Raw genomic sequence first — 26,523 nt, 5'->3', positions numbered from 1 at the left:
AACATCGGATGAGTCTCCTTAGTCTCTTCTGGTACCTCAAAAGCCCGGGAGAGCGCATCTGCCGGGGTATTCTGGGAGGCCGCCCGGAACACTAATTGAAAATGAAACCTGGCAAAGAATAATGACCACCGGGCCTGTCGGGGGTTCAGCCGCTGGGCCTCTTGGAGGTACAGGAGGTTCTTATGATCCGTGATGACCGTGAACCGGTGTTCCGCTTCTTCCAGTAAGTGTCTCCACTCCTGCAGTGCTAGTTTCAGCGCCAAGAGTTCTCTATCCCCTACTGTATAATTCCGCTCGGCAGGAGAGAATTTACGTGAAAAGAAGGAGCACGGTTGACGCCGGCCTTCGGGGTTGATCTGAGAAATGACTGCCCCGGCCCCTAGGGCGGACGCGTCCACCTCTACAATGAAAGGTTTCTCAGGGTCGGGGGTCAATAGAATAGATGCAGACTCAAAAGCCTCTTTTACCTGACGAAAAGCCGCTTGCGCCTCTGGCGGCCAATCCCTGACCCTCGCGTTCTTATGGGTGAGCGCCGTCAACGGGGTTGTCAACCTGGAGTACTGGGGAATAAATTGGCGATAGTAATTGGCGAAGCCCAGGAATCGTTGCAAGGCCTTCAGGCCCTTCGGTTGAGGCCACTCTCGAATGGCTTGAAGCTTGTCTGGCTCCATCTATAACCCCCCTGGAAGCAGGATATGCCCCAAAAAGGGTAAGGATCGCTGATGGAAAGCGCACTTACTCAGCTTAGCAAATAGATGGGCTTGACGTAGGCGGTACAGCACTGCACGTACATGGCCCGGATGCTCCCTGGGGTCCTTAGAGTAAACTAGGATGTCGTCCAGATATACAATCACCGTGGAATTTAACAATTCTTCTAGTACGCAATTGATAAGACGTTGAAACACCGCAGGGGCATTGCAGAGACCGAATGGCATTACCCGATATTCAAAATGTCCCTCGTGGGTGTTGAAAGCCGTTTTCCATTCGTCCCCTGACCGGATTCGTACTAGATTGTAGGCCCCCCGCAAATCCAACTTCGTGAAGATCTGAGCTCCTTGCAGTCGGTCCAAGAGCTCGGGAATGAGTGGCAGCGGGAACCGATCCTTCACGGTGATGGCATTTAATCCCCGATAGTCAATACAAGGTTTCAGGGTCCCATCCTTCTTGGTAACGAAAAAAAACCCTGCCCCGGCTGGGGATGTAGACGGCTGAATGAACCCTTTCCGTAGATTCTCATGGATATAATCTCGCATTGCCTTGAACTCTCCTCGGGACAGTTTGTACAGTCGGCCCCGAGGGGGTACCGTATCTGTCTTCAGATTAATAGCACAGTCAAAAGACCGATGCGGCGGTAGTACCTCCGCCTCCTTGGGACTAAACACATCTGCAAAGTCTCTATAATCCATAGGCAGGGAACCTAAGTCACCCGGTCCTTCCCCGGGCAACGTATTAAAAGCCGGACAGCTGCCAGCCCGATCCTTACAACAGGTCTCTTGACAGGAATTGCCCCATGCTTGAATCTTTCCCCCGGTCCAGTCGATAACCGGGTTGTGGTATCGTAGCCATGGCAATCCCAGAACCACAGGGTGGATGGTCCGGGATAACACTAAGAATTCGGCCTCCTCCCGATGGTCCTCCCCCACTTGCAGTCCCAACATAGGAGTAATCTCAGTGACCGGCTGGGGGAGGGTAGTTCCCTGGATGGAGGTTATCCGCAGCATTGGCCTCCGGGGGAGCGAGGGCCAGCCCATTTGCTGCAGCAGTTCGAGCCCAATAAAATTGCCCCCAGACCCCGAGTCCACCAGGGCTCGGGTCTGAACCGTGGCCTCCTGCCACCGTAAGGTCACCGGTAGGATGATCAAGGTGTCCTGTAGGGGAGCGGAGTGCCCCAAGAACCCTCCCCTCAGGGTGCCTTGGGGAGCGCATTTCCCGGCCGGATGGAACAAGTCCGGAGGAAGTGCCCAGCCTGCCCACAATAGAAGCACAGTCCATTAGACTGTCGTTGCTGTCTTTCGGCGGGAGTCAACCGTTGCTGGCCCATCACCATTGGCTCTTCCCCGGGCTCCGTAGTCTCCCGGTTCCCCTGGCGAGAGGACGGCCCTTTGCTCGTCCGGGAGGCCCCTCGTGCCCACTTCTGCCGCTCCACCCGGGCTCTGGCTCGCTCCTGGAATCGGGTATCCACCCGGATACAGAGTGATATGAGGGCATCCAATTGTCCGGGAATCTCCCGTCCCGCCAATTCATCCTTGATTCGTTCTTGTAATCCCTCCATAAAAATGGCCATCAAGGACTCCGGATTCCAACGCAGCTCCGCGGCTAAGGTACGAAACCGGATGGCATAGTCGGCCACCGTACCTTCTCCCTGATGAATCCGGAGCAGTTCCGATGCCACGGAGGAGGGTCTTCCCGGAAGGTCAAACACCATCCGGAACCGGCGCTGAAATTCGCTATAATCCTCCAAAATGGGATCATGTTGTTCGTCCAGGGGGCCACCCAGTCCCGGGCCTTTCCTTCACAAAGGCCCATAATGTAGCCCACCTTACTTTGGTCCGAAGCAAAAGCCTCCGGTTGCATCCGGAAGGCCAGATTACACTGGTGGAGGAACCCTCGACAACCTCCCGGGTTCCCGTCGTAACGTGCGGGTTCAGGGAACCGAGGTCCCACGCGGAACCCTCCCATACGGGGAGCCGCTGCGGCCCCTTGGACCGCAGCGGCCTGGTTCTGTACCTGAAGCGTGGAAAGTTGAGAACATACATTCTGAAGCGCCCCAGACAGGGCATTAAGCTGTTCCTGTTGCTGCTGGAGAACCTTGGCCAGGTCCCGTAGATCAGGTTGCGTCGGCGAGCTCATGGCTTCCGTTTTCTGTCGCGGCTCTGATGTCACTCTGGTGTTGGTGAGCTCTCGAGTTTTCCCGAGCTCCACTAGGCCCAGGAAATAACCGAGCACCCCGAATCTTCACCCGCGGCGACCGCCGTTCACCGAGGGTTGAGCCCTCAGCTGCGGGCGGCCAGCAGGACTGCTGGAACCACGGGGTGACGGCTGGCCTGGCGGGATGTGGGTACAGAGTCCTTGGTGAGCGTAACTTCGCCGGGCGGCTAGCTACGCACTGGGAACGGATACCGTCCACGGAAGTGACTAGCAGGACGGCTAGCTGACAACAGGGACAAGCACAGTCTTGGAAGAAGCTAGCAGGACGGCTAGCTGTCACTGAGGAACAAACACAGTCTTGGAAGTGGCTAGCAGGACGGCTAGCTGTCACGAGGAACAAACACAGGCTTGGAAATAGCTAACAGGGCGGCTAGCTGCCACGAGGAACAAACACAGTCTTGGAAGTGGCTAGCAGGACGGTTAGCTGTCACGAGGAACAAACACAGTCTTGGAAATGGCTAGCAGGACAGCTAGCTGTCACGAGGAACAAACACAGCCTTGGAAATAGCTAGCAGGATGGCTAGCTGTCACGAGGAACAAACACAGTCTTGGAAATAGCTAGCAGGACGGCTAGCTGTCACGAGGAACAAACACAGTCTTGGAAATAGCTAGCAGGACGGCTAGCTGTCATGAGGAACAAACACAGTCTTGGAATTCACTAGCAAGATGGCTTCAAACAACAAAACGGAAGCACTGGATCCCCTCCGTGCTTCCGTTTAAATCCCCCGCTTGTCCTGGCAGGCGAACAGCTGGAACCAATCCTCTCCGCCCAGGCCGGCAGTGAGGACCGGATTGGTCCTCTCGTCCGATGGGCGGAGTTCCCACGTGGACGCGCCAATCCGGCGCAAGTGGGCGGAGCCTCCTCGCTGGTCCTGCTGCCGCGAGGAGGACGCCGACGCCGGCGCCGCCATCTTGGCCGGCGGATCTCCTTCCCCGAGGCCGGCGTTAGTTCTTCTGGATCGCCGGCCTCGGGGCAACTTGCAGTCGCGGCGATCCCCGTGGCAGCCTTCCCCCGACACCCCGCATCCCACGGGCGCCCCAGCCTCCCGCTCCGGCCCGCGGACCGCCAGGTAAGGGCCCGGAACGGGACATAAAGACACCCTTGGATCCCTCCTTACACCCTCCCCACCTTCTGGAAATCGTTTCCTGACCCTCCTCACATTCCTCCATCATCCTGATATCCCCCCCTATAAGATATCAATAGAACCCCCCCCCCCCTACCAACAGACCCCTTGCTCCTCTGAAGACATTCCCTGGGCCCTCCAGTAAGACTTCCCACTCCCTGAAGGCATGCCCAGCCCCCCAAACTCAGGGCTTTCAGAGAGGTTGGAGGGCCTTGCTGGAAGTCTGGGGAAAGGGCTGCCTTTACAGGTGGGGGAGGTTGGAAAAGGGTCCAGGGGGTGTGTTCTGTGAAGCGTGTGGGGTCCTTTTCTGGGGAGGACTGCACACCACTTTGTCTAGTACTGATCCCTTCAAGATGCCCCTTGGAGCACAGCGCTGCTCATTAGTAGCCTGGTTCTTCCAGGGAGGAAAACTAACACCAGTTCAAAACTGGCATTAGTTTTCCACAAATAATGGAGCTTGCAAAGTTCAGCACAAGCTGTATTATTCGATTTGCATAATAAGGTGCCTTTCAGGCTTATTTTCGAAAGTGATCACCAGCCATTTCCCGACATAAATCGGGAGATGGCCGGCGATCTCTCAAAAGCGGCGAAATCGGTATAATCGAAAGCGGCTTATTTGACAGCATCACTGCTTTCCCGTCGCCTCGCCGGTGAAAGTTCAAGGGGGCGTATCGGCAGTGTAGCGAAGGCGGGACATGGGCGGGCATGGGCGTGGCTACCAGATGGCCGGCTTTTGCAGATAATGAGAAAAAAAAGCAGCGTTAAGCAGTGTTTCGCAGGGTTTACTTGGTCCTTTTATTTTCACGACCTAGCCTCAAAAAGGTGCCCCAACTGATGAGATGACTACCAGAGGGAATGGGGAATGACCTCCCCGTACTCCCCCAGTGGTCACCAACCCCCTCCCACACTAAAAAAAAATACAAATCAAACATTTTTTTACCAGCCTGTATGCCAGCCTCAAATTTCATACCCAGCTTCCTGACAGCAGTATGCAGGTCCCTGGAGCAGTTTTTAATGGGTGCAGTGCACTTCAGGCAGGCAGACCCAGGTCCATCCCCCCCTACCTGTTACACTTGTGGTGGTAAATGTTAAGCCCTCCAACTCCCCCCAAAACCCACTGTACCCACATGTAGGTGCCCCCCTTCACCCATAAGGGCTATGGTAATGGTGTAGAGTTGTGGGGAGTGGGTTTGGGGGGGATTTGGGGGGCTCAGCACCCAAGGTAAGGGAGCTATGCACCTGGGAGCTATTTGTGTATTTTTTAAACATTTTTAGAAGTGCCCCCTAGGGTGCCTGGTTGGTGTCCTGGCATGTCAGGGGGACCAGTGCACTACAAATGCTGGCTCCTCCCATGACCAAATGCCTTGGATTTCGCCGGGTTTGAGATCACTGGCATTTTTTCCCATTATCGCTGAAAAACAAAACCGGCGATCTCAAACCTGGCGAACTCTGGCATTTGGCCGGGCTAAACCATATTATTGAAAAAAAAGATGGCCGGCCATCTTTTTCTATAATACGGTTCTGGCCAGCTGTTGCGCCACCGCCAAAATAGATCGCCGGTGATCTATTTCGCTGGCAACGTTTGATTATGCCCCTCTTTGTGTGCATTTTTATGCTCTATATCTTATTATTATGTGGAGCAAATTACAGTAAACTAACATGTATTATGGTACAATCATGCATGATTGTGACATTTAGCATGTATTTAGGCAAATATAATTGCCCCCTTTTCAGTTGTAAGCTAAAGGATTTACATGTGCATCTTTATAGAATACTGCTTAGCAAGTTCCAAATGTAAATACAATTTGTTGCCAATTAACACCAATAATTGATTGCTAGCACCCAATTTTGGTGCTAATTGACTCGTAACTCAATTGTGTGTGAAACCAAATTTATGCACACAATTTTGAGTACCTTATATAATCTGGGGGATAAAATAGGTATAAAGTACCTGTTTAAAACTCAAGCCTTAATTTATTTAGCTACTTACAAAGCTTATAACCCACCAAATTGACATGCATCAAGGTGGGGTACAGTAAACAAAAACATAATAATAATTCATAAACTCAGAAGAAACAGATGGAAATAGCAAACGCCTAGCAAAAATAAACACATCTAATTAAATAGTCCTTTAAAAGCCTACAAAACTCACCAATGTCATCTGCATTACATAGAGGCTTATTTTCAAAGCACTTAGCCTCCCAAAGTTCCATAGAAACCTATGGAACTTAGCCTCCCAAAGTGCTTTGAAAATATAGTGGGTCTTTTACTAAGCTGTGGTATCGTTTTTAGCTGACGGTAAAAATCAGCTGGCAGTAAACTCTGAGACTCCCATAGGAATATAATGGGCATTTCAACATTTACTGCCAGCCATAGAAGCCAACTTTTCAAAATTATTGGGGGTGCTAAGCCCAATGGAAATAACCCCTCCCTGGACACATACAACCAATTTTCTCAATATTGGGGGTGCTCAAGCACCCACAAAGTCGGCTCCTATGCTGCCAGCTGATTTCTACCACAAGCTAAAAATGCTACTGTGCCTTAGTAAAAGACCCCCATAATGCGACTGGAGCATGTTCCAAATGGGAGATGCATAACAAGAAAAAGTCTATGCATAGGCTAGAGTAAGCCTACCATTGACCGAAGGAACCAAAGCATACGTAGAGTGGGAAAACATATATGACATCCAACTTATGTGCACCTGAAGAAGCGAATGTAAACAATGAAGACATGAATACCATCATCATTTCAAGAAAAACATAAGCACTTTATATTGTATACGTTGCTTAATGGACAACCAGCAAAGCCGAATCAGAGCCGGGGTGATATGATCTGAGCAAACCATACCCAATTTAAGCCATGCAACCATATGCAAAACCAACTGCAAAGACCAAAGTGTAGAAGCAGGCACACAGAAATATCCACATTAACAACAAGAGGTGGTACAAAAGTCTTATCTCATGTCACAAAGAAAGCCTTAGTTTTATGGCAATTTACCATTAGACCATGACCAGTTAGCCAAGAAACAATCATTACAGAGCAAGGCAACAGATGCATATAATGAAATGTCATCTACATAAAAATGATTTTAAGACCTTTTTCTGTCATTTCAGGACAAAAACAATGCAAAACGACATGGGGAATATCACTGATTCCCACTTCATTTCAAATGAACGTACATCCCTATAATGTGATAGTGAATGTTTGCTCCTTCAATAAACACGCTGGGTTTGGGTGAAGGACATAAGACTTCAAGTTGCTATAGAAAAGAAATGTTAGAAATCGGCCATTCTATAGACACTTGATAGTTATATCTCAGTGTTTTTGATACTACTTCATCCTGTTAATCCCATTGTATACAGTGCATTTCCTTAAATGAAAACTGAAATGTGATTACCAGGAGAAAGCTTGTGTGCAGCTTTGTCACACTCCAGATGTGGGTCTGGGCTTTAGTGTGTCTCTCCTCTGAGCTGGTGACCTTATCTGGTAGTGCCTTGCTAATGAATCAAGATGCAGAAAAATGTACACTCACAGCAGAAACAGATAAAATAGCAATTACGCAAATCTAATTTTAAAAAAATAGAAATTAAACTAATCAGAATTCAGTTACCAATGGGCTGCCATTGTGTTTGTTCTTAAATTGCTGTTTTCTTGGAACCAAGCTATTTTTATATTTCTTTCACCTTCTGTTGCTTGTCTAAGTGCCAACTTCGTTCCCCAAGGTGTTCAGTGACTAATGCTTTGGTTACAAGCCAGAAAATTTTTATAAATGTCTATTTCTAGACAAGAGTTCTGCAACTCTTAATTAAAATTTAGTGTTAAACTGAACTTTACTTTTAGAACTTATACGTTGATCATTTAATTGCAACAAACCAGGTAACAGATATAAAACAGTATGAAACACAGACTAGAACAGTGCATACGGACTGTAGGGCCTTCCTTAGGTAAACACAATAGACCTCTGTTGATCTCTGGTGTTCCCTTCATGTCTTTGTAACTAGGGATCCTGTGTGCTTATGCTACGCTTTTATTAAATTCTATTTCCGTTTTTGTTTCCACCGGGAGGCTGTTCCCTGTGTCCTGGATGCAGCTCAGTTGCTGCATGTATTTCTTCTTGAATGAAAAGGTTTGCTAGTTTAATAAGATAGTTGATCAATTTTCCATGCATATATTTTTTTTCCAGGCCACATGAAAATAAAACTTATCTGGCCGTAGGAAGTATGAAGATGTTAATGTTAAATATTTCACTTTTCAATGCGGGCGATGATGCTTATCAAAATGAATTCCATATTCTACTTCCCAGAGGTCTTTACTTCATCAAAGTTCTAGAACAAGTAAGAATTTTGCTACAGTTCTATCCAGGAGAATTACAATAGTGATGCATTCATGCTGAAAGCTATAATATTTTATAATAGCCTTATTGACATTAATAAGGTATAAGTACTTCATGATAATACAAGCTAATGTAATAGATAAAATAATGCGCAGCTTATTAACTTTTCAACTGAAGTGTTTTGAAACAGTGGTTTCTTTCTGTTCAATATTCAAACAGTGGTGGTCAGCGTTTTTAGACCCAGATATTCAATGCCAGGCACTGCCCTGAATATCCAGGTATGACCAGGCATATGTTGAACACTAGCACTTACCGTATATACTCAAATATAGACCAAATTTTGGTTTACATTTAGGCCTACCCTCACTCTCCCATGATATCCAGCATTCCTGCCATTCCCTACCTTCCCTGAGGTGTCCTGCCATGGCTGACTGCTTCCCCCACCCCCTAACCAGAAACTCCCACTCACTTCCTCCTTCCCATTGTACATATGAAGCCCCCCCTACATTACAGCTCTGGTGGTCCAATGGTGAACTTGGGCAGAAGAAATTCCACTATGTTTCTGCCCATGCAGTCTCTGTACTGAAAATGGCTGCTGCAAGTTTCAGCAGTAGTCTTGTGAGATTGCCATGGGAACTCATGGCAGCCATGTTTGGTACAGAGACTGAAAGGGCAGGAGCATAGGAGGATAGCTCCTGCCTTTGCTCACCACTGGACCAACAAGGCTGTGAGGTAGGTCCAGGAGAGAGGGTTTCATCTTTACAACAGGAGTGGGAGTTTCCTTTTTGTGGGGGGAGGGGGAGGGAGCTGGGGGCCAAGCCGGCCACAGCAGGACACCTCGTGGAAGGGAGGGAACAGCAGGAATAATGGATGCGATGGGGGAGGAAATGAAGGAAAGAGAGACAGGATTACTTGACTATAAAACACCTAGGTTTATATTCGAGTTAACATTTTGCCCATAAAAAAGGGGGGAGGAGAAAGGTTATCTCAGTTTATATTCAAATATGCAATTATCAGCCAGGAACCACATAAAAGGATATATCAGTCCAATTCTAACAATTTCTCTGACTCTCCCTTTCTTATCCCCCTACCCCTTCTGATCTGCTGATCTGATGCCTCTGATCCCTTTATCATATATCCCTCTGATCACTCAACCCCCGCCCCCCCAAATCCAAATCCCCCTAAGTCTCTTTCCAAGTTGCACCCACATCTACAAACCTCAACCTTCTGTGCACCTCCTTGAGCTCTCTTTGATCCCCCTTTACCCTCCCCCCCCCCCAAACTTACCTGGAGGTGATTCCTAGTGTCTAGTGGGCCAAAGCAGGAGCTATCCTCTTCTACTCCTACCCCATCCAGCAAAATGATGGTGGAGATAACTATTAGGAGTCATTGCTACTATTTTGAAACCCCAAGATGGACAGTGCAGGAGCAGGGGGGGGGGGGGATCATTCTCACCTGGGTCCACTAGACATCAGGGATCCTCTCTGGGTAAGTCCCAGTGGTGAAGGTGGTCTGGGAGTTAAAGCAATGGAATGGGGGAATTGGACAGAGGATTGGTGGAATTTGATCAGAAATCCATGGGGGACTGGACCAGGGGGAGGAGGATTGAGGATATCGGGGGGGGGGGGGGTAGGTGTCAAATTGGTGACTCAGAAGTTATACAGGTGCCAGTCATCATCAGTGCTGGCACCCACATAGGTAAGCAGCGAAAAATAGGAGAGCATTTTGTGCACTCCTATCTAGCTGCTTAGCTATGTGGACTTACCTGCTCCTCCATGACCCTGCTCCAGACTATCCCAGTACTGCCTGGATTTGGCTTGTATGGTCTGAGTCAATATTCAGCAGAATTTCCAATAAGAGCTCAATTAACATATGACAATTCATCAAACTACAATATCTACAATACTAGGATATTGTAGGATACTGTAGTTTGATGAATTGTCAATATGCAGCAGCACTGCTCAATTAAATGCCAGCAGCCTGCGCACTCGGCATGTTTTAAAATGGATAGGAGCCTCTCCTGTGTTCTGAAACCATGTTGAATATTGATCCCCTTAATTTTAAAATGCTTTCTTTATTCTCAGTGAAATTGATTCTCTCAAATGTAAAACTGCAAAAATTTCCAGCAGAAAGCCATATCCCAAGTTTGGTAAATAAAAATATTCACATCCTATATTTTAAAAGACAGAGCTAAACTAATATTCTTTGATTTTTTTTTCTTTTGTACTTATCTTCATTTTACTTTTCTTGTATCTTAATATTAACTTGCTGTATTTCAGTTGACAAGTGTACTCTTGTTAAAAGAATTTAAAATCAATAAATATAAAATAAAAAAAAAGACAGAGCTGAAGAGAATATATATATATATATATATATATATATATATATATATCTTAAACATTGATTTATCCCCTTTCCTTGGATTTTTAGATTGCTTCTATTCCACTCCCTCATGTAATATATTATCTGCTTCGTTTAGAAATGCTTATAACTTTCATCAACTCTTTCTAGATTTTTCTGATATACACAGAGGCACCGTCAACATCAGCAAAAGCTGAAATTGGCTTGAAGTAATTCTTTGAGGGCATTCAAATCTCAGCCCCAGAGCAAGAAGCTAGAAATTTTTACCCACATCTCAAATCACCCCACTGCCTAATTTAGATCTCCAAACTTGAATGGAAATAGAAACCTAATTAGTGAAAAGCAAATCAACTGGGAAAGAAAAATCATTGTGCTCTGAGCCATACAAGTTATCTAGGTATCTCTCAGGGATTAACTAATAAGGGCATTACACAGATAAATAAACAGCAAGCAGCATGACCAACGTTTGGCATGGAAATCGGTTCTAAGAGCTATAACAGCACAACTCAGAGCGCTATTTATAGACTAGCACTCCGTGCAGATTTTTTTAATGATGCCCATTTACTGAATCTAGGCCATAGTGTGTAACAGCAAATGAGCTGTACTACCGGGCAGAGCATGAGCATGTCACGGGTGTTCCACCTAGGAGCACATGCATTAGAAGGTGCACTTAGGCGTGCCGGCTTACTTTTGCTATTGACCTGGCATAAGCTGATGCACCCAAGTATCAACATGCCAAAGCAGCTATGTGCTACTATTCTATAATGGGTTAGGTGTGCATTAACATGATTATAGAATTGGTGCTAAGCGTGTTTCTTTGTCGCGCCTGTATTTAGGCACCACTTTAGAGAATTGCCCCATAGACTTTTGTATGTGTATTGTGTAGCTGGACAAAGTATCAACACATAAGGGGTTGCAAGCTTGTGTGGGAATTTATTTCCTTATGCAATTTTGAATAATACACATATTTATTTTACCGTGAAACAGTGGCGTAGCCAGACATGGTATTTTGGGTGGGCCTGAGCCCAAATTGGAAAGGCACACAATCCCCCCCCCCCCCCCCCCAGTGCTTTCCGCCCCTGCACCAGCAGCCCCAAAGAATAAAAATAATTTATTCATTCATTTCAGAATTTATATACTGCTTAGACCTAAGCGGTTTACAATTTCATTTTACAGGTACTGGGTTTCTCCCTAGTGGGCTCACAATCTAAGTAGTACATTGTACTACTGTTGTACCTGGGGCAATGGAGGGTTAAGTGACTTGCCCAGGGTCACACGGAGTTGCAGAGGGAATGACACCTGGTTCCCCAGGATCTCAACCCACTACCGACCATCAGGGAGCAGTGGGAACTGAATACAGTTTCCGAGGTCCACAACCTGCTGCACTAACCATTAGCCCACTCCTCCACTCCTGAACTGGTGGAGATCCCAAGCCCCGCCAGCTGAAGATGTCCTCCGGTGACCAGAACAAGTAATTTCCCTACTTGCTACAGCCGGCTGCACTTTTTACCCATTGCTACCACCACACCTACCTTTCCCCTCCTGCGTATGCATGATAACTGAGCATGCTTGCAGGGTGTGGTGGCAACAGATAGAAAGCGCTGCCGGCTGTAGTAGGTAGGGGAATCACTTGTTCTGGACACTGGAGGACATCTTCAGCTGGCAGAGCTTGGGGATCCCCACCAGCCATAAGGGTGTCAGAATTTTGGGTGGGCCCAGGTCCATCTGTGGCTTATGCCACTGCCGTGAAATTTAATGCAAAGGCTGCAGAAAAATAATTGTGTGGGCAGATCGATATCAGATGTGAATCAGATGGTCATATATATAAATGTTGTTTGTTATATGTTATATCAGTGGTATAAAAGATAATGGGATTTGATATACCGCATTTCTGAATTGCTACAATATGTTCTGTAATTTCTCCTGTTCATTAGATTAAAGGGTGGGTTTTTTCCCCCCCTTAAGTACTGGTTATCTCAAATGATCGTGTCTCAATGACTAAAACCAGCAGTGAAAAAATAAATATAACTCACAGAAAATAATAATATACAGGAAGCTTTTATCACTGAAAAATCTGTGTAGTGTGTATAATGTGCAGCATTCCACAAGGACATGCAATAAATTATAATATGTTGTAAAACCTTCTAACAAATAATGCTTAAGTAATTCTTTTAGTCTTCAAAACTGCCCCAAGTATTCCCCTGAACCCAACGGAACAGAGTCAAACATCACCTTATATGGAACCGTCTTTGTTTGATTGATTCATGCTGTGTGGATTATAGTTGTGAACAAATGTGAGAGAAGTCATTTGTCATACTTGTACAATGCTGAGGAACTGTGCAGAAGCAGCTTAAAGAATTGTTAAAGCTTGACTTAGCTGTCAAAATTTTAACTAATGCAGAGTGAGTCATGAAAATATGACATGCTATATTAAGCTCATTAAACAATAAATAATAATGATTGCCATGTATATATTTACAATTTCACACAGTATTAAGAGGGTGATTTTATTTCTCTCTACTGTATATTTCATTAAAGTGACTCCATGTAACATCTCTTTTAATTTCTGTCAATCACTGATCAAAGCATACAATAGAAAAAGGACTACACATCAGAGCAAAGGAATTTAGGGGTCCTTTTACTAAGGTGCGCTGAAAAATGGCCTGCGCTAGTGTAGGCGCGGGTTTTGGGTGCACACAGATTCATTTTTCAGAATGCCTGTAAAAAATGCCTTTATTAAATTTTTTCCAAAAATGGATGTGTGGCAAAATCAAAATTGGCTATTTTGGGTCTGAGATCTTACCGCCAGCCATTGACTTAGCGGTAAGGTCTCATGCATTAATCAGGCGGTAATGACCTATGCACATAGAAAGCCCCTTGATGCGCATCCACTACGCATGACAAAAAAATATATATATTTTTTGGACGTGCACCAAAAATGAAACTTGCGTAAGGGCCATGCGGTAGCCAGGCGGTAACTCCATTTTGGCATGAGTTGGGCATGCATAGACGCTTACACAGCTTAGTAAAAGGGCCCCTTAGAGCTGGATTAACAGGGTGGTCAGAGTTCTTTTAAACACTGCGGACTTTTCATATCCAGATATTCAGCCCTGGGCCATACCCGAGTATAAGGCAGTTTAGCAGTGATATTCAGACCAGTACCTGGGTAACTGCATATAATTAGGGCAGTCATTTTGCTGCCTTAAAATTTTATCCAGATAGTTACCTGGTTAGTGGACCGAGTAGTACCAGTATCTGGCTAACTCCCAGCTCCGCCCAGACTCTGCCGAGGACCATCCCGACAGTACCCAGAGTGCTGAGGGGTTCTGCCTGGATATTCAATGGCACTATCTATATAATTGCTACTGAATTTCTGCATTAGCCTCAGCAGCTGTAATTTACCTGGGCAGGAGCCTCTTCTGCCCTGTTAACTTATTTTGAATATCTATCCCTAAAATTTTTTTTAGAAAAAGTGATCTTTATTGGTTGCATGCTGTACACTCTGTTCTAGGTATGGTACCTGACCCAACCCATATTTTCTCCTTAATACTGTTAGCAGTGCTATTGATTCAAGACTTTATTCAACAACATGCAACACCTTTCATCCATCACTTTTACCTCATTGTATAAGGTATTGAACAAATAACACAACAAGCTAATTCTAAAGCAAATATCTGACATGGTCATTTCAGGCGCAGACTAGAAGTTAGGATTAATACCGCTTAATTCACTAGAAAGCAACGGTCTGCCTTCCTTTCGTTTTAGGAAGCAAAACAAATTTCTTGTGAAGTATCAGAAGACGAGAAGACTCAGGTGGTGAAACTTGACTGCAGTGTTGGCCATCTCTACATCAGCTCTCTGTCAAAGGTAAATTTAATTCCAAAGGGCAAAGTTTACAGACCACTAAAAACAGAGAATGCAGGGTTTATCAAAATGTACTGCTCACGAGCATAGAGTCCTCTGATTATTCAGAAACAGCCGCTGATTGGTTAAATAACTTGTTTATGGCTAACCATGAATATTTAGCGAGACTTAACTGGTTACTGCGAAACCGGCTAATATTCAGCACCTGAGCACATAAGATAACCAGTTAAATTGGGCCACATAAATAGCAGTCCTATCTTTGATTGGTTTTACTTAAGCGGTCAAGGGCTGCATATTGCCTTAACCGGTTAGGTTTTAGCAGCCAGAAATAAAATTGGATATTCAAAGCTGGTGGCCGGATATGGATATCAGAGTTTTACGCTGGTGGTGGAGATTAAAGGCGCTGCCCGCCATTGGTTGAATATCGATTGGAGAGAATGCAAGGCTTGCCACAATTTGTTGCTCATCAGCAAGGGCTCCTCTGTTGATTCAAGGACATTGGGCAGTATTGGTATTGTATATCACTACTACTACTACTACCACTACTACTACTACTATTTAGCATTTCTATAGCGCTACAAGGCATACGCAGCGCTGCACAAACATAGAAGAAAGACAGTCCCTGCTCAAAGAGCTTACAATCTAATAGACAAAAAATAAATAAAGTAAGCAAATCAAATCAATTAATGTGAACGGGAAGGAAGAGAGGAGGGTAGGTGGAGGCGAGTGGTTACAAGTGGTTACGAGTCAAAAGCAATGTTAAAGAGGTGGGCTTTCAGTCTAGATTTAAAGGTGGCCAAGGATGGGGCAAGACATAGGGACTCAGGAAGTTTATTCCAGGCGTAGGTTGCAGTGAGACAGAAGGTGCGAAGTCTGGAGTTGGCAGTAGTGGAGAAGGGAACAGATAAGAAGGATTTATCCATGGAGCGGAGTGCACGGGAAAGGGTGTAGGGAAGGACGAGTGTGGAGAGATACTGGGGAGCAGCAGAGTGAGTACATTTATAGGTTAGTAGAAGAAGTTTGAACAGGATACGAAAATGGATAGGGAGCCAGTGAAGGGTCTTGAGGAGAGGGGTAGTATGAGTAAAGCGACCCTGGCGGAAGACGAGACGGGCAGCAGAGTTTTGAACCGACTGGAGAGGGGAGAGGTGACTAAGTGGGAGGCCAGCAAGAAGCAGATTGCAGTAGTCTAAACGAGAGGTGACAAGGGTGTGGATGAGGGTTTTGGTAGTGCTTGGAAAGAAAGGGGCGGATTTTACGGATGTTGTAAAGAAAGAAACGACAGGTCTTGGCAATCTGCTGGATATGAGCAGAGAAGGAGAGAGAAGAGTCAAAGATGACCCCAAGGTTTCGAGCTGAGGAGACAAGGAGAATGAGAGAGCCATCAACAGAAATAGAAAACGGGAGGTCACGTGATGCCTGCTACCTAGAAGGCAGCGAGTGAGAGAGGCTCCGAACCTGACCTGCAAATTTCTGCAAAAAAAAACGGACATTTACGAGACTACAGACGCAAGGGGCTCTTTGTCACAGACGGTAGAACCGTCTGATAGCGGATAATAATAATCCCAGCGAGGAATGCCCCCGAAAGTTTCGAGAAAGTCTTCTAACCCACCGAGGAACAGTCTGGACAAAATGGCGGGGACTCAGCAAACAACACCCGCTCCACTCATACCGAATACAGACTGGGCACAGGAGATATCGAAATCTGTCTCTGCTGCCTTGGAGGATAAACTAAATAAGTTACAGTCTGCCGTCGATGAGATCAACGAGAAATTTGATTCCCACTCGATGCGACTGGCAGAGGCAGAACGGCGGATTTCCGAAAGAGAGGATGAAGCCCAAGAATCGGCTGCACATATCACTGCACTTAAAAAAGATCTCGAAGAAATGAGGGACCGGGTTGAAGAACAAGAAAACCGGTCCCGCAGAAATAATATCAGGGTGATCGGTCTGCCGGAAACGGTGAAAGACCAGAAGCTGTATGATTTCTTTGCCACGTGGCTTCCAGAGCAATTAGGCATGGCGGAGATTGGAGGCCCAGGCTGTTGTGACAGAGCGCATCGTATTGGAGCACGTGGAGAGGGGAATAATAGACCCCGCACAGCGATAGCACATTTCACGAACTGGTTGATAAAGGAGAGGATCTTAAAGGCTGCAAGGGCGAAAGAGGCACTACTGTATGAAGGAAACCGGTTGCTGCTATTTAATGATTATTCCACACGAGTGGCCCTCCTGAGAAAGGCGATGGCACCCACATGTTCGGCCTTATACAAAAAGGGGTTAAAGTGTGCACTACTATACCCAGCTAAGTTGAGAGTCTGGGTGGATGGAAAGTCTATTATCATCAACGATGCTGCAGCAGCGAAAGATTTCCTGGGGAAATACAATGAGAGGGCGAACGCAAGACAAGGAGAAACGGACTAAATGGGGAACAAAGACAGGAAGTTGGTGATTGGAGGCAGATAATGATGGACGAGGTGGACGGACTTATTGATCACACTGAAGATGGACGGTAAAGGGGGAAAGACCTGGAACATTAATGATAAATGTCTGCCCCCTTTAGATACCCTGATGGTAACCCGAATAACAGTAGTTTAAGTAGTTCATGCGGGCTGGAGGAAAGGGATAATAGTTATAGAAGTTTAATATATAGCCTTGTAGTGTTACGTAATTGTTATGTTATGGCAGGGGGGATGGGAAGCTTCTCTTCCAGCTGTATTTGGGTAGGTGAAGGATGGGGGCTGGTATTGTTGGGGGGAGGGGGGAAGAAAATGTTGTAGGGATGGGGGGAGGGGGATGGGGATATTTGAGATTGAATGATTGGATGATAGAAGTGTGTGTATGGGAGGAAGAAAGAGATGAAAGGGGAGGGGGGAGGGACCAGTATAGGGAGGGCTGGATGCGAGGGAAATATCTGGATATGCAGGGGAATATGATATGGATCAAAGGACATTATCTGAAACATGTTTTTGATGCCCGCCGGTTTGGCTGGGAGACCGGTGAGGGACAAACACAAGAAATAGACGCTTGGGAAAACAAATGTTTAATCTATGGTTAATTTAAAAATAACTACTCTCAATGTTGATGGTATTCACTCCCCCATAAAACGCAATAAGATTTTGACATGGCTAAATAAAGAGGGAGTGGATATTGCATACCTTCAAGAGACCCACCTGTCGGCAGTTGAACATCAAAAGTTGAGAAGAGGATGGGTAGGAGAAATGGGATTTTCCTCCTATAATGCACGCCAGAGGGGAGTTGCCATCTTAATTCATAAAAGATTGCCCTTTAATGTCCATAAAATGATACATGATCAAGAAGGGAGATACATCTTGGTACTGGGAGAGTTGTGGGGACAGCAGATATTGTTATGCAATGTATACGGACCCAATGTGTATTCCCATAAATTTTTCTCCGACTTGGTGGCCAAGGTGGTTGCTTATGCAGATTATCAACTCATATTGGGGGGAGACTTCAATGTGGTAGCAGACCCCACAATAGATTGCAAACCACATAGACATAAGGGGGGGAATTGGGAGAGCAAGGGGGTTAATTTTGTGCTTGACCAGCTGGGACTGATAGATATTTGGCGGCTCCTTAACCCGCAGGGGGAGGAGTTTACGTTTTACTCTCATCCCCATGGAGTATACTCCCGATTGGATTATCTACTGGTCTCCCCCTCTATGACAGCCAGGATTTCCAGAGTGCAAATAGTAGACCCAATATTGAGTGACCATCAGGCCGTTGAGATGGTGATCTCATGGACCGCAGAAAAAGGGGAGCGCATGTGGAGGCTTTCTCCCGCGCTAATTAACGATAGGGAGTTCCAGACATACTTAAGGCTCAAATGGCTGGAATACCAGCAGCATAACCAGACCCCAGAGGTTACACCGGAAATATACTGGGCAGCCTCGAAGGCAGTCATGAGAGGGCATATTATTGCATACACAGCAGGGAAAAGGAAGCAGAGGGAGGCAGAATTATTGCGGTTGTCCCGAGAGTATCACCTACTGCGCCGGCAACATATAACACATATGACTAATAATTACAGGACAGAATTAAAAATGGTTAAGACAAAGATAACGGAGCTACTGACACAAAGAGCAGAAAGAGATATATATCTTCGGCGGCTCCGGCTGTTTCGCTGGGGGGGTAAAGCGGGCAGGCTGTTGGCTAACTTGGTTAGGCCTTCTCGGAAGACACAAATTATTTCAGCTATCAAGGATGATAAGGGAGGGGTGTATAATACAGATGCACAGATTAGACAGCAATTTGTCAAATTTTATAGTTCACTATATCAGGCTAGAGAGTATGATAATGACAAGAATGAAGCTTTTTTCCAGCAATTGCAGATGCCAAAGCTTACAGCAGAACAGGTGATACAACTGAATGCGCCTATCCTAGAGACAGAAGTTAGGCTGGGGATCAAGGATATGAAGTTGACGAAGGCACCAGGCCCTGATGGATTTGGGCCAGAGTATTATCGTATGATACCGGACCTGGTGGTGTCACCATTGACGACATGGTTCAATGACCTGGTGGGGGGGGGAGAACACATGCACTCTAACTTGGCACATATAGTACTATTGCCAAAACCGGGCAAGGATAACAGTCAGGTAGGAGCGTACCGCCCTATCTCCCTGCTGAATCAAGATATTAAGTTATTAGCAGTTATCTTGGCGAAGCGTTTAAATCGGGTTATTCAGACTTTGGTCCATGAAGACCAGGTGGGCTTTGTTCCAGGGAGATACGCATCGATGAACATCATGCAGGCGTTAATGGCCATACATGAACGAAAAGGGAAGGGAGGATTGGAAGCTATTGTGGGTCTTGACATGGAAAAGGCCTTTGACAGCATCTCCTGGCCATATTTATTTGGGACACTGGAAAGGTTTGGAATTACAGGGACCTATGTGTCTTGGATACGGGCCCTCTACACCAACCCGTCGGCCAGGTTGCTAGTTAATGGGAAACTGACTGACAGCTTTTCAATTCAAAGGGGGACTAGGCAGGGCTGCCCACTATCGCCACTTTTGTTTTTATTAGCGATTGAACCGCTGGCTTTAAAGATTCGAGCCAGTGAGGAATTTCAAGGTATAAGGGTGGGCAGTAAAGAACTTCGGGTAAATTTATATGCAGATGACATTTTACTATATGTGGCTAATGCATCCAGAGACCTGTCTGGGGTTCTGGACATAGTGAGAGATTTTGGAGAACTGTCAGGGCTGAAAGTGAACTATGATAAATCGGAACTATTGCCGCTCTCTGGGATAAGGGGGGACCCTGGGATGGGGGGGCTCCCTATAAGACCGGTAGAGGGGGCTATGAAATACTTGGGGATTTTCCTGAGTACTAATGCCTCAGTATTTTATAAACGTAATGTGGTGGAAGTATTGGATAAAATAAAAAGGCTGTGTGAGAAATGGAAGGAATTGCCACTATCGTTAATGGGAAGGATAGCCCTTACGAAGATGGTCTTTTTACCAAAAATTTTATACCCATTACAGGTAGCTCCGATATGGGTTCTCAGGAGAGAAGAACGTTTGTTTAGGTCCTATGTGGGCAAGTTTATTTGGCGGGGCAAAGGGGCACGTATAGGGTACGCAAAGTTATCTCTATCTAAGGCTAAGGGAGGTCTGGGGCTGCCGGATTTAAGGAGATACAATGTGGCAGCAATGATACGGCTTATTTATGAGGGAGTTGGGGGATGCTCACGATTCCTTCCTAGAGAGGGGTTTGAGGACTGGAGTTATCCATGGAATTTTCTTAACTTATTGCATTTAAGCTCCAGTGGGGTACCTCGGATATCCCATAGGTTGGATTTTTTGAGACCGTTAAGGAGAGCTTGGATATGGTGGAGGCGGCAACAACAGCGTTCCCCAGATGCTTCCCCGTACCTCAGTATGACGGGTAATGTAGCATTCCCGGCGGGTATGGGACACTCGATGTTCTCTAGATGGGAGGATAAGGGATGTAGGATACTGGGTCAACTTGTGGATGAAGAACAGTCGGTATTCTTTACATTTGAACAGGTAAAGGAGAATTGGGCGGTTCCAAATAGTAATTTGTTACAGTATATGCAAGTTCGGCATTATTGGTCATCAATAAAGGATCAATACGGGGATGGCTGGACTTGGGGGCCGTTAGATAAAATCTTATTGCAGATGCCCAGCAAAGCCAACAGCTTGTCCACTTGGTATAAGGTATTAACATTGAAAGGGCCTACGGGTGGTATGGAAAAATTGGTGAACCGTTGGAATGAGGATTTAGGGACTACATACACGGGACAGGGTTTTGAAAAACTTTTCTCTACACTACATAATATGGTTAAAGCAGTGGATCTACAAGAGACACAATACAAGATTTTGCACAGAGCGTACATCTCTAAAGCTAAAGGGGTCATTATGGGACTCTGGGACAAGGATGGATGCAGTAAATGTAACAAGGAAGGGGGAGACCTTGTCCATTCTTTCCTGGAGTGTCCGGCCTTGGTGGTTTGGAACGAAGCATTTCAACTTCTAAATAATATATTATGTACAGTTGTGGAGTGGGACTATGCAACTCTCTTGTTGGGGGATCAATCCTTGTTGGTGAGCCAGGGACTTAGACCACCACAACAGCGATTTCTGTACGTCTCGTTACTGTTGGTCAGGAAGACTATATTGCACTGCTGGACCTCCTCGGGGTCGGTATCGGGAGAACTGTGGAAAACACGTATGCGAGAGGTGGGGAAATACGAGATTCAGGTCTACCGCAGCTCTCCCAGACTGAAAAATAGACAATATGCTTATCTGTGGGCCTCCTGCTTAAATGCGATGGGGTAGGGGGGGGAGGGGAATATAGAAGGGGAGAGTGTATGGGGGTGTATGTTGTGATATGATACATAAGGTTTGAAAGGTGGTTAGAGTATGAATGATGCATAGGGATAAGACAAAAATGCAATGCAGGGTGTTGGGGATGGACCCTTGTATTGGGTGTTACAATGTATAAAGTTCATGCATGTTAAATATGGACCCGCAGAGATTTCTGTACAAATTAGATACATTTGTTTATTTTCATCTGGAAATTGGCACTGTGTATTGCAATAAAAACAATATTAAAAAAAAAAAAAAAAAAAAGAAATAGAAAACGGGGGAAGTCACTTCACTGGCTTCCGATCAGGTACCGCATTCAGTTCAAGCTTCTCCTACTAACCTACAAATGCACTCGATCCGCAGCCCCTCCTTACCTCTCTATCCTCATCTCCCCTTACGTTCCTACCCGTAATCTCCGCTCTCAAGACAAATCCCTCCTTTCAGTACCCTTCTCCACCACCGCCAACTCCAGGCTCTGCCCTTTCTGCCTCACCTCACCCCATGCATGGAATAAACTCCCTGAGCCCATACGCCAGGCCCCCTCCCTGCCCATCTTCAAATCCTTGCTCAAAGCCCACCTCTTCGATGTCGCCTTCGGCACCTAACCACTTTACCTCTATTCAGGAAATCTTGACTGCCCCAACTTGACATTTCGTCCTTTAGATTGTAAGCTCCTTTGAGCAGGGACCATCCTTCTTTGTTAAACTGTACAGCGCTGCGTAACCCTAGCAGCGCTCTAGCAATGTTAAGTAGTAGTAGTAACTCCCTTGGGGGGTTGAGGATACTCACTGGATACTATCTGGGAGATAGTTTCCCTTTGAAATTTTAGGTGGTGTGCACTCCACAGGTACTTTTTTACCCATATTTTGTGTGGCAGTAAGTACAAACTGTGCACTGAAAAGTACAAAGGGTTATTGCAAACACCTTGTGCACTTTCCTTCCCGTAACCTAACTCCATCCACATTTTGTGTAGCTAAAAGTGTGCATGTTGTGAACTGAGTGGGGCAGGGAGAAATGTTCAAACTATTTCTATGTGGATTAAAAAATGCATTTTAGGGGTTTGCAGGCAGAAAATGTCTATTTTATTTCATGACTTTTCTCATTTGTTCTCGGTTTGTTTAAGTGCATGCTATTATGAAAATCATCCCCAATGCATTTATCCTCAGCAAGTGTAAAAAGGTTGTTTTAGAAAGACACATAGGTGGCCTACATGTTTTCATAGAATAGCCTCAAAATAGAAGCCTACTTGGTCTTCTTAGCTAAGGGGCCCTTTTACTAAGCCGCAGAAGGTGATAGCGTGTGCTTACCACAGCTCAAAATGGCTTACGAAGGGATGCACTCAGGCATCCTGCCATAAGTTCCAAATCAGCATGTACTTACTGCATGCTGAAAAAAATATTTAAACATTTTTCTTGGAGGGGGCATCTGGGGATGGAGAGTCAGTGTTCCTGCGCTAATCAGTTAGCGCAGCTCTATTACCACTCGCTAACTGATTAGTACAGGATTAGCATAAGAGCCCTTACCATCTTGAAAATAGGGTCGGTAAGTGCTCATACGCTAATTTATTTTAATGGCAACAGGCTATTAATTCAAAATAATGGAAAAATCGGCCCATATACTGCTGCAGTATAAAATAGCCTTAGCATGCAGGAAAAGCATGTGTATGGGTGCACTAAGGTCACTTTTTACCACAGCTTAGTAAAAGGACCCCCCCCCCCCCATTTTAAATTACCCTCCACATGTGTAAATGGCACCATTTATACTACATGGGATGTATTCTGGAAATCTGCACCTCTGCAGGAAACTGATTAAGGAGCATCCTGTAAAAGTGAAACTTATTACAAGTGGAGGTGGTTTTGAATGTCAGAGAGGTAGTACAATTCCTTCCTCAAGGTCTTCTCCAAACCCCAGAACCAAACAAGCAATTTGCTAAGAGTTATGTGACACTCAAAGTGAGGTTATACTGATAAGGAAATTTTCCAAGGTATACAGTTACAGCAGGCTTGTCCAAGTTCAGTCCTCAAGGGATGCAAACAGGCCAGGTTTTCGGGATATCCTTAATGAACCTGCAAGAGAAGGATTTGCATGCTCACTACATCCATTGTATGCAGATCTCTCTCCTGCATACAAAAGCAGTGAGCAGAAGAACCACTGTTTTGTTGGAATATGTAGGAGAGAAAGAAGCAGTTGGATTTTGGGACACAAGATTTTGAAAGTTTGATATCGGCAGCAAGAAGAAATTGTACAAGTTGGAGTATTACATTTACTATAAGATCTAACGCTGAAGTTTCATACATTAAAAGTTTCATACATTAAGGGGCCTTTTTACTAAACTGCGTAGGTGCCTATCAGGGGCATTTTCAAAAGAGAAGAGCGCCCATCTTTCGACACAAATCGGGAGATGGGCGCCCTTCTCTCATGGTCGCCCAAATCAGCATAATCGAAAGCCGGTTTTGGGCGTCCTCAACTGCAGTGCGTCACGGAGACGACCAAAGCTCACAGGGGCGTGTCGGAGGCATAGCGAAGGCGGGACTGGAGCATGCTTCAGAGATGGGCATCCTCAGCCGATAATGGAAAAAAGAAGGGCATCCCTGACGAGCATTTGGTTGACTTTACTTGGTCCATTTTTTTTCACGACCAAGCCTAAAAAAGGTGCCCAAACTGAGCAGATGACCACCAGAGGGAATGGGGGATGACCTCCCCTTACTCCCCCAGTGGTCACCAACCCCCTCCCACCCTAAAAACTTTTTTTAATTTTTTGCCAGCCTCAAATGTCATACCCAGCTCCCTGATAGCAGTATGCAGTTCCCTAGAGCAGTTTTAGTGGGTACTGTAGTGCACTTCAGGCAGGTGGACCCAGGCCCATCCCCCCCACCTGTTACACGTGTGGTGGTAAATGTGAGCCTTTCAAAACCCACCCGAAAACCACTGTACCCACATGTAGGTGCTCCCCTTCACCTCTTAGGGCTATGGTAGTGGTGTACAGTTGTGGGGAGTGGGTTTTGGGGGGGGGGGGTTGGAAGGCTCAGCACCGAAGGTAAGGGAGCTATGCACCGGGGAGCAATTTGTGAAGTCCACTGCAGTGCCCCCTAGGGTGCCCAGTTGGTGTCCTAGCATGTGAGGGGCACCAGTGCACTACGAATGCTGGCTCCTCCCACGACCAAATGCCTTGGATTTGGTCGTTTTTGGAATGGGCGTCCTTGGTTTCCATTATGGCTGAAAACCGGGGACAACCATCTCAACATTTGGGTCGACCATCTCTAAGCTTGTCCCTCCTATCGTTCCAGTTTGTTTTTTTCTTTAAAATCTTGCTCCCAAATTAATATTATAGGAAGTGCTTAACTCAAATGTTCATAGCTCCTAGGACCATAGCTCAGATGTTATTGCCAGGACTATTAGAGCAGCATGTAGGTCCCTGGAATAGTCTAGTGATCAGTGCAATGCACTGTAGATAAGTGGACCCAGGCCCATACCTCCCCCTACCTGTTACACTTGTGGTGGAAACTGTGAGCCCTCCAAAACTCACTAGTATTCCCACATATACGTGCCCTGGGGGTGGTAGGTTTCGGAGTGCTCAGCAGACAAGATAAGGGAGCAACTGTGAGGTGTGTACCTGGGAGCATTTAAATGAGGTCTACAGCAGTGCCCCCTAGGGTGCCCTATTGCTCTCCTGGGATGTCTGGGGGACCAGTCTGCTAAAAATGCTGGCCCCCACTACATCCCACTGGCTTGATTTTCCATGTTTTTTGTTTTCAAAAATGGCTTGAAAAGATAAACACAGAAAGCATAAAACCTTGTTACAAACCATTAAAAAAAAAGTTAGCCGTTTTAAGCTTTCATAAATGGTCATGTTTCCTATTTGGATTTGGGACGTATAGTGCAAAACATCCAAAGTCCGATTTAGACGTCATATCGAAAATGCCCCTCCACATCTACTAATGGCTAGAGCTAATATAGCTTTTCTTTGACTCTGATTTATTACCAAGAATTCTTCTATATGCCTCCTGTGACCTGATTGACATGGGATAGGGAGTGTCAAATTTCTGTGTCTGGCTTACATGTGCTTTTGTTCTCCCTCCTACCTCCCCTGTGAGTGATGTTCTACAGCTAGTGGCACCCTTCATCATACAGCACCTATGGCAAATGCCCTGCTTGCCCTACCCTAAACCCGGCCCTGACTATCTCCATAGGTAGCATTTCAGCACAGCTCACTTTCTTTTGGTCAATGTTAAGGCATCACTTCAACGTTAAAATGAAGACAACCCATAAATGCATCCAGGGCCGCCGAGAGCCAGAGCCGGGCCCGGGACAAGGCCGCCCACGGGCCCCCCCACCCACCCCACCTGAGGTCATCGTCGCCGCCGGGCCCCCCCACCCGAGGTCGCTGGGCCCCCTCCACCCGCTACCGGGCCCGGAACTAACCTTAAACACCACCTTCCTTTCCTTTCACCACCTTCGCGGCAAGCAGCAGCAGGGCAGACCTCTCCTTCCTTCCGTGCCCCGCCCTCGCGGACGTTACATCAGGCGAGGGCGGGACACGGAAGGAAGGAGTGGCCTGCCCTGCTGCTGCTTGCTGCGAAGGTGGTGAAAGGAAAGGAAGGAGGCGTTTAAGGTTAGTTAGTTCGGGAGCGACGGCGGGTGGGCCTGACTGCGGTGGCGCCGGGCCCCCTCCAGAGGCCCAGGCCCGGGGACTTTTGTCCCCCCTGTCCCCCCCTCTCGGTGGCCCTGAATGCATCTAACCAAGCTTGCATTTGTTAAGGTCTTTCAGTGAATGAGAACAGTTAAACCTGTGCTTCTGCATATTTTGTTTTACAAAGGAGGAAGTTATCACTATGGGCTACTGTTTTGGGGTTATTTTACCTCAGGTTGTAGGGTCCCATTTTGGGAGAAGTTATTAATATGCGCTTCTATTGTCCGGATATTGTAGCATAGGGTCTCATTGTAAAAAAATGGGACTCTGTACTGAAATAACCTGACTTGTGATAAACTAACCCGAGTTGTGGTACAATAACCTGACAACAGTAAACCACATTGATAAGTTGCCCCTAAAGAGGTGTTC

The 26,523-nt window shown here is 46.2% G+C and overlaps 1 protein-coding gene across 1 annotated transcript in view; it reads left to right on the top strand.

Annotated features, from left to right (window-relative positions):
• Positions 1–26,523, top strand: part of ITGA4 (integrin subunit alpha 4) — a 186,990-nt gene that overhangs the window by 133,005 nt on the left and 27,462 nt on the right. Inside the window, exons 18-19 of the mRNA XM_030210123.1 lie at positions 8,236–8,386; positions 14,512–14,613. Of these exons, the coding sequence (XP_030065983.1) occupies positions 8,236–8,386; positions 14,512–14,613 (253 nt within the window). The remainder of the gene's footprint in view (positions 1–8,235; positions 8,387–14,511; positions 14,614–26,523) is intronic.

The sequence above is a fragment of the Microcaecilia unicolor genome, chromosome 7, assembly GCF_901765095.1.
Source record: "Microcaecilia unicolor chromosome 7, aMicUni1.1, whole genome shotgun sequence".
Lineage (NCBI taxonomy): Eukaryota > Metazoa > Chordata > Amphibia > Gymnophiona > Siphonopidae > Microcaecilia > Microcaecilia unicolor.
Note: the sequence above shows the minus strand (reverse complement) of the source record. Positions and strands in the feature narration are given on the sequence as shown.